We start from the raw sequence: 8589 nt of genomic DNA, 5'->3' as shown, positions 1-8589 counted from the left end.
AGCCCCGTCTCTCTGGAGGCGTATTGAATTTCCCAAGCATCCAAATGGTTTGGGGAAAGACTTCACGTTCCACATGAGAAGCATTGTGGAATATCAGAGGGAGAGTCAGAAGACCTGCATTTGAATTCAAACTTAGCTATTAACTAGCTGTGTGGCCTGGGGAATTCTAAGGCTCTCTCAGTATCCTCATCCGCAGAGCAGGAGCGATAGTACAATACTACTTTCCACAGCTGTCTTGAGGACCAAGAGAACTAATGTACATGAAGCAGCCTACTCCTCCCAGTTTTTCCGCATAAGGGGAGGCTCCTCCTGGGAGGACTGGAGATGAGAGACAGAGGACAGAGGCTGGGCAAACTCCAGGCTCTAGTTGTGTACAGAGTCTGCCCATAGACCTCCCTCCCTAGCTTCCACTCATGCACAGACAGACATTAGCTGCTGTTCAGTAACTGAGATAATTGGTTTTAAAGTCTTTTCCTTATCTTTGCCCCTGACAGGCAGAAGCTGTGTAGCAGCAGTGCACCTATGAAGACAGAGGGAGTGGTAACCAGAGATAAGGTGTCCCCACCATGGCCTACACTCAGTCCCTGGCCCAAGTCAAGGACCGGCTTCAGATCCACAGCCTCCTGGCCCGGCAGTGCCTGGCCAGAGTTTCTGGGTGTGTTTGTGCTCACAGTAGGCAGGGTAATTGGGGGAAGGAAAAAGGGGAGGTGGGCAAAAGTTTCTGGCTCCTCCTAGCATCCTTATCTCTTCCTCCTGGTGTCCCGCTTCAACTCTCCATCATTTCTCTTTTTCCCCACTCTTGTCCCTTTTATTCCTCTCCTACTCCCTCATTTTTATGCCTGTCCCTTTCCATCTCTTATCCTCCTCCCCTTTCTTTACTCTTCCTCTGCTTCTCCCATTTTTTCCCCTTCCCTCTTTCTGCTTTTTCTTGCTGATCTCTCAAGTCCATTCATCTCTCTTGGCCACTCCTCTCACCTTCCCAGTCTCTCTCTCCTGTTGGTCCACCAGGCTCCTTATTCTTGGTTCCCTCTTCCTCATCTTCCTTCTCTCTACCAGCTCCTCATACAGGGGACTTTGGCCCAGGCTGTCACCAGTGGAGGAACCAAAGGCAACTTCTTCACCACGTTTCTGGCTAGCTTTCTGGGTGTTAGGCTATAGCCATCTACATCAGTGGTAATGTCTCACGTAAGGAGGGTGAGGTCTGGTCATCAGACGGGGTAGGATGTGTACTTGAGTGTGGTAATGGTGAAAAGGCAGATCCTTTGGTGACTCATAGACATTATCTCCTTGAGCCTGACCAGTGCCCTGGACTGAGATATGCCTTTGGCCCAGTCCAGTCCCCCCTCCCTTTCTGTATCTTGCCATCCCGCTTCTTCACATTAATCCTCCACTCACATAGCTGGAGATCTATGGCAAAGCATCAAAGGTAAGTGCTCTCCTTTTCTGTCCCCCACCTAAGCCCTTGGGGGTTCATCTTTGCTCAGGATCTCACCTGCTCGTCCCCCAGGCACACATTGCATCAAGTGCTGTAGTGGAAAGAGCAGACAGACCCAGGTTCAAACTTGGCTTCACTGTGTGACCTTGACAAGTTGCTTAACCTCCTTGAGCCTCAACTTCCTAATCTATATGATGGGAAGAGTAACATTTGTCTTAAGAGTTGTGGGGAGGAGTAGCAGTGTTACCAGGTGACAGTGCCTGGCAGTGACACAATGGATATTGGTTTTCTTTTCTTGATCCTTGAAGGGGCCCACCTGAATCCAGCCTTCTCCCTGGTCATGTGCCTCCTGGGATGCCTCCCCTGGGCCAAGTTTCCCATTTACTCCTTGGTGCAGTTGCTATCTGCTTTCTGTGCCTCTGGAGCATAGGTGTATGCTCTCTATCATGGTAACAGAGAGAAGAGGGTTGGGAACACCTGTGTGTGGGCAAGGGTGCCTTAGAGCAGTTTTGAATGAGCAAAGATGACCCTGCAGATGCCCTACAGAACTATACAGGTGGGAACTTGACAGTGACTGGTCCCAAGGAGACAGCCTCCATCTTTGTCTCCTACCTTGCCCCCTATCTGTCCCTGAGCAATGGCTTCCTGGATCAGGTAGGCATGAGGGGGTGATTTGGGAAAGCCACAACCTTTGCCCTTGTCCCCCGGGACCTCGGCCTATTGTTCAGGCTCTGGGTGGGATGTGGGGTTGCATTTATGTTTGCACCTCACCTTCCCCAGCTGCCTGTGTTGGACAAAGTCAGATGACGTGGGGTGGTAGCCTGGAGTGCTTGGGTGAGATAGGGCAGATGGAGCACCTGACAGCTGATGGGAGCCCCTCTGCCTCTGTCCACTCCAAGGTTCTGGGCACCTGGATGCTGATTGTGGGGATCTTAGCCATCCTGGACACACGGAACAAGGGAGTGCCTGCGAGTGTGGATCCTGTGGTAGTGGGGTGGCTGATCCTGGCCATCAGGCTATCCATGGGTGCCAGCTGTGGGTTCCCAATCAACCCTGCCTGGGACCTTGACTCACGGCTTTTCACCTACGTGGCTGGCTGGGGCCCTGAAGTCTTCAGGTGAGAGACGGCCTCCCCTGGTGCTGTCCTTCCACTCATCCCTCTGCTAAAGGCTCTAACCCTTGGTCCCCAGATCTTCCTTTTAAATAGTTCTCTTGACCTCTTAGGACAGTGAACCTCCTCTAAGCCCAAGTTCTCCCTTTCTCTTTTGTCCCCTGCCTCCCCCTCCACTCTTTTCATTGAAACAGTGACATTTAGAGGTTGTGTTCTTGGGCACATCACATTACCTGTTTGGACATTAGTAATCTCATCAACAAAACACAGATATTCAGATAATTCCCTAAGGCAAGAGGCTGGACCAAGCTCTCCTGGGGTCTCCTCTTTAAGTGCTATGCTCTGGTGCCAAGACACCTTCTTTCTGGTGTCTATCACCCCAGGAACCGCTTTAGGGAGTTCTCTTACTACTACCGCCTGTCCTTCAGAGGGAAGGCTAAGGGACTCACCCTGATATCGCCCTTCTGATCTTCTCTTGTAGCGCTGGCAGTGGCTGGTGGTAGGCCCTCTAGGGAGGGTCACACTTAGTACAGCCACACACTAGTGGCTGGTGGCTCTGCACCATCCTGAGCACTCAGAGCCAGCTCAGGATCTAGAGTGTGCCCAACCTGAAGCCTCAGACTCGGAAAGTCCTGCCGCAACTCAGGTGCAGGAGAGTAAGCTGTGATTCTGACATGACAGTCCTCACCTCCCTCGTGGACACTGAAGAGGGCCAGAGACCCATGCCTGGTGACAAGACGTTTTTTCTCTTTATTAATACACCAGGCCCTGGGCAGCTTCTCCGTTTACTCATCTAGGCATCGCTTCCTCCTAAACTGGGGAGAATGCCTGGACAGGGAGAATTGAAGAGGATCAGGTAAGGGACCTAGGCTTTTCATCCCCTCCTGCCCCAGGCAGGTTTTCGGACCCTGGACTTCCAGAAAAGCAGTTCCTCAAAGTAGCCGCCAGAGGGTGCGCACCCTGGAACCCGGATTGGGAAGGCTGCGGGAATCCGCAGGATCGTGGGGGCCGACCATCCAGTGCGGGGCATAACCCAGGGGACTTCCTCCAAAGCTTGGTCCCCACTGCCTGACTCCTTGCTCTCGTAACCTCAGCACCGCCCGCCTTTCCGCTCACTGGGGCGCCTCGCAGAGATTCAGCACCCCGCAGATAGTAATTAGGGGTACGGGGAGCCTCCTCCATCAAGGGGGCGTGGTGGGGGAAAAAAGGGAGGGCCGCCGGAGGAACACAGGCATGCAAGCGCCTAGAGACTGGGAGAGCAAGCGGGAGAAACTGAGGCACGACCCAATACCTAGACATTCCGGGCTGTGTCATTGAAGGAGAGGGTGAACAGTGAGATGAGCCAGGGCGAGGAGAGAAGGCGAAGGAACAGAGGGAATGAGTGTAGGGGTAAAGAAAGCTGGTGCAGAGGAAAATTCTCGTCGTTCACCGCTTCCCTAAGTCTCTCACACATTAGCAGATAAACAGCGTTCTTCTGTTTCCTTTTTTACACACACACACACACACACACACAAATCTCAGCGCGATCTCGCCTCCAGACTTTTTTTTTGACCGGGGATGGATCGGAGAGTGGTTGGGCGGCGATAGCGGCCTCACACTGCGGAGGAGCATCAGAGGGGTTAAGACCCTCCCCGTGCCCCGCACAAAGATGGCGGCTCCCGCCTTCCCTCTCCCTCATCCCTCCCCAAAACCCCCTCCCGCCCCCCGCCCTCTCCCGCCACCTCCGTCACTTCCGCTCCGCCGTGGCCGAAACTGACACAAAGTAGCTGGCCGAGGCCCTGCGGGGAGAGGGGCTGCAGCTGGGGGGGCGGGAGCCCGCGGGGAGCTGAGCCGAGCGCCCCCCTCCCCAGCCCCCGGCATGGGCAGGACGTGGCCGCCGGGGCGGGCGCCAAGCGCTGAGCGCTGAGGTGAGGTTTGGCAAGGCGGGGGCAGCAGCCCAGGAGCGCGGGGCCGGGAGGGCAGGGGGAGATGCTGCTGCGGACGTGGACTCGGGACTGGAGGAGCCGGGGCGGGGGGTGTGGGCAGGGGCGGACAGGGGACAGGGAGTCGGAGCTGCGGTGAGACGGAGGAGGGGAAGTGGATGATTGGAGAGAAGATGGTGTTGGGTGCCTGAGGGTGGGGGAGATTCGGGAGGCCGTCCGCAGGATGGGAGGGTGGGGTGCTGAAGGGGCGCGTGGAGACCAGCATAGGGGTGCGGGAGTGTGGAGGAGAAGCTTATGGAGCAGCGGAGAGGGGAGAACCGGCCAGAGTCGTGGGGGTGAGGGGAGTACCCGGGGTCCGAGGGTTTGGGTGCCTGGAGAAGGGAGTTTGGGGGTGGTAGGCGTTGTCTCTGTAAGGTGGAGGTCTCTGTGCGTGAGGAAGACCAAGGGTGCAAGGCGAGGTGCTAGCTCTGGGAGTCCAGAGCTGGGAGAGAGTCCTGGGTTCTGTCCTTGGCCATGGAAAGTGGCCAGGCGTTGGTGGCAAGTGAGCTGGGGGTCTTGGATTCCATTCTCTTCTGTTTCCCTGACCTGCCCATAAATATCCCTGCCAGCTTCCTCTAAAAGAAGGGGTCAGGCTTCCTGGGTTTGGGCTGGAGGGGAGCAGGGGCCAGGCCTAGAGGAGGAGCCGTTTTCTTCCATGGAGCATTGCCTTCTTCCCAGAGCTGGCTATTTTTATCCCAAATGTGGCTGCAGAGGGGGCTGGGGCAGGGTGACGGGGCAGAGCCACGTGGCTAATGGGCCTGGGCTCAGAAAACCCAGGCTGTGTGAGACTGGGAAGAAGTGAGAGAGGGTCCCTGTTCCCAGGTCTCCCCCATCCCTTTCCTTCCCTATTATGTCACCCCAGAGGGGATGAAGTCTGGGGCCAGCCAGCTTTCAGTCTCCCCAGGGTCTTAGAGGTAAAACAACTTTCCTGGTAGGTGTCCAGACTCCTGACAGCCTGTGCGGCTCCTTCATTAACTCTTTCTTTCATAGGAGTCAAACCCAGATCTTCAGGCTGATAGTGTTTCTTGATTGCCTCCCTCCCTGAAGGCGGGGCTGGCTATGGAACTTGTGATGCCCACCCTTGCATCCTCTCTTTTAACCTCTCCATGCCCCACCCTCCTATGACTCATACTCTAGACTGGGTGGAGACCCTGGCTGGGGGCCCTGTAGGAAGGCTTGGCATCTCGAAAACGTGGATGAGGTTTTTCTTCTTCCTTTGGTTGCCAGGGTTGGGGAGGGTCAGAGAGGAAAAGGACTTCTGGCTCTAGGTATTGCCTGATTGGGGTTCAGGAAGGGAGTCCGGCTTAGCGAACGAAGAACTGGTATGGGTGACAGGGCCTTGGCCAGAGTGTGTAATTATAGAGGCTGGGCAGACAGACAATTAGTATCTCTTAGGGCTGACAGGCTGGCAGGGTGTTCCCAGGAGGCTTGAGACAGGGGAACCAAGGGGGAGGAAGGCTTTCCACCCAGACAGAGAAAGAGGAGGTGGACAAGAGGACCCAGGACCTGGCTGGCAGCTTCCTTTGAGCTAAGCTGGGATGAGGCTCTGTGACCCTGTCTATAGGCCAGGGCTTTTACCTTTTTAGGTGAAAGGAAGGACATGGGGAGATAGAAAGAAGCAGAGGTCCATCTGACTGATGCTCCCTGAGCTTTCACCCAGTGCCAGACTGACTGCACTAGGCTTGGGGTGAGAGAGAGAGAGATAGGGATGACTCCCCAGCAGGGTTGAAAAGACCCCTTTGCTGGCCTGGAAGGGCAGCTAACCCAGACTGAGAGGAAGTGGTTTGGGGACTGTGTGCAGGAAGTGAAGCCCAGGCCTCTAAAGTGAGCTCCCCTGGAGGAGGTGATAATGGAAGCCCCAGTAATGAGGGGGTGGGGATGGGAAGATTATAAGCTTTTTGAGAAGGGTGGGGCCTGCCCACCCTGTTTCCTGATGCTCTGCCAGGTGTTTCCTGGCTCAGTTCCCTCAACCCCACCCTTTAGTGGAAATTCTGCTTTCCAGTAAACACAGGCACCCACTCACTGCCACCAGGAGGGCACATGGGGCATCCATTGTCCCTGGGATGGGTACCTTGAGAGCTGTGCCCTTCCTGTCAATATCTGGCCTCTTCTCTTTGCCCCCTTCCTTTCCCAGCCGGTCTTGGTTTTTGTAAACGGTCAGTCCCCTCACGTTATCCAAGGCAGAGGCATTGGGGGAGGTGGTGGGGAAGTTCCCTCTTCTTTCTCAGGGACCTGTCAGGGCAGTAAGAGCAAAGTGTTGCTGTGGAGTTAGTGGGGAAGGCTGGGGGAGGGGCAAGGTCAGAACTGGGGAAGAAAACCTTCAGGAGGAGTCTGAAAAGGGGAATGAAGGTTACCCTCAATTTCCTGACCTCACGCATATGTCACGTTCCTGCAGGGTCTCCCATGGGATTGCTGGGACCTTGCTGGGTGAGATGGCACTGTGTGCAAAAAAGCGCCCCCCAGGTAAGACAGGCAGGAGGCGGGGTCGGGGGGAATCCCTGGGACCATCAGGAGTGGGTGTTATTATGACTCAGGGAGCAAAGGAAGAGGGACGACAGGTAATGAGCCTGAAGGAGGGTCTATTGCAGCCCCTATCCATCCTGGGGGGAGCCTTAGGAAACCGAATTCTTCGCCTTGATTCCCTAAGCTGGGTTCTTCCCCAAGAGGGTGCTGAGTACCTGCCCCTCACCCCCAAACACATAGACTCTTATCTTGGGGCACCTGGAGCTCCTATTCTGTGGTCTGGGGAGCCCGGGGTGCTGTGTTCCCACCATCTCCTCTCCGTCCTCGCACTTCGTTTCCTCCCCTCATTTTCCCATCCAAGGCCAGGTCCTCCTTGTTTTCCTGAGGGCGGGGGTGGGGGTGGGAGGCGGTGGGATGAAAGCGGTTGCCCCGTACAACGCTGGTAGCCCCCTCACCCGCATTGGCCGGGCCGAGGGAGGCGGGACTCCGTGCTGGCTTTCGCCTACGCGGCGCGCTGGCAGGCTGCTACCCCTGCAGTCGGGGGAGCGGGCGGGGGCGGAGCCCAGGGAGTGCGAGTCGTGTCCGGGGCCACTCAGAGCGCGCTGGCGTCCGCGGGGGACATCGGGGGCGGCGGCGGCGCAGCAGAGCGCGCGGCGTCGCCGGGTGCGGGCGGCCGGGAGGATGGCCGGGGCTGCAGGTGGGGCGCGCGCCACACGGCCGGGGCTCCACTCTGAGCTGCCGCAGCTCCGGTGCCTCCCTGGGGGGCCGCCCCATCGGAGCCGCTGAGGCCGAGGACAGACCGACAGACAGCCCGCCCTTCCCCCGCTCAAACTGGGATCATGACGGTCCCCAAGGAGATGCCCGAGAAGTGGGCCCGGGCCGGGGCTCCCCCCTCCTGGAGCCGAAAGAAGCCCTCTTGGGGGACAGGTAACAGGAGGCAGCGACTGGCAGCTCTCCCGAGCCCGTAATTTACCCCCTCCCTCCCTCATATTCGCTTGTCCCCGGCCTCCCCCAGCCTTCCCATGTCCTCTGCAGACCCAGAGATCCTGACTCCGAAGGGTTTGGTCCCTGCCTCTCCTTTTGCATGGTCTTTGGTGACTGCACAGGCACTCAGCCTGAGGGGTCCCCTCTGGGGAAGTTTTGGGAGTAAAGTGACCACGCAGGGAAGGAGCACTCTGGGTAGGCAGAGGATGCCTCGGTCTGAGGTTTTTGTTACTGCAGTGTGCTCTGCAGGGGGCTTGGGAGGGGGTGAGGGAAGGCGTCTGGAATGCTGCCTTTGGCTCCAGGACAGGTTTGCATTATGTTTACTGCCTAACCAGGGTACCCCCTTTTTCAGCCTATGGTCCTGACCACGGGAGGTGGGCTGGAGAACCCTTCCTAGGACAACCCCGTATTCTGGGACCTGAACTTGGTACCTGCAGTCCCAGATCTGTGGGTGTTCAGAATGGTGTAGTTCATTTGTCACTCAGTGACAGATGTGTTTTTTAGGGGAAATATGTGCAGATGGCACAAGAAAGGTTACGGTTAGAGAGCAACTGCTTCAACTACATCCCATTCCTCCCTCTTTCATCTCTGTCTCAGTCTGCATGACCCATATCCCTGACCAGCCCCCGCCCCCC

General features: G+C 56.8%; 2 protein-coding genes across 4 annotated transcripts in view; both read left to right on the top strand.

Annotated features, from left to right (window-relative positions):
- The first annotated feature begins 566 nt into the window (after positions 1-566).
- Positions 567-3213, top strand: AQP10 (aquaporin 10). Its single transcript, XM_007457995.1, is given in 9 exon segments — positions 567-644; positions 646-672; positions 1057-1149; positions 1152-1185; positions 1744-1884; positions 1971-2089; positions 2335-2552; positions 3028-3044; positions 3047-3213. Coding segments are annotated over 9 exon segments (894 nt in total).
- A 1089-nt stretch (positions 3214-4302) lies between these two features.
- Positions 4303-8589, top strand: part of ATP8B2 (ATPase phospholipid transporting 8B2) — a 21852-nt gene continuing 17565 nt past the window's right edge. The window contains exons 1-2 of one of the 3 annotated variants that reach the window (XM_007457994.1): positions 4303-4453; positions 6903-6970. In XM_007457994.1, the coding sequence (XP_007458056.1) occupies positions 6940-6970 (31 nt within the window). In that variant the 5' untranslated portion in view covers positions 4303-4453; positions 6903-6939. Of the gene's footprint in view, positions 4454-6570; positions 6645-6902; positions 6971-7809; positions 7898-8589 lie in introns of those variants that run through there. The other 2 variants (XM_007457992.1, XM_007457993.1) reach the window with 2 other exon arrangements.

Source organism: Lipotes vexillifer, unplaced genomic scaffold (assembly GCF_000442215.2).
Source record: "Lipotes vexillifer unplaced genomic scaffold, Lipotes_vexillifer_v1.1 scaffold238, whole genome shotgun sequence".
In the NCBI taxonomy this organism is placed as follows: domain Eukaryota; kingdom Metazoa; phylum Chordata; class Mammalia; order Artiodactyla; family Lipotidae; genus Lipotes; species Lipotes vexillifer.
Note: the sequence above shows the minus strand (reverse complement) of the source record. Positions and strands in the feature narration are given on the sequence as shown.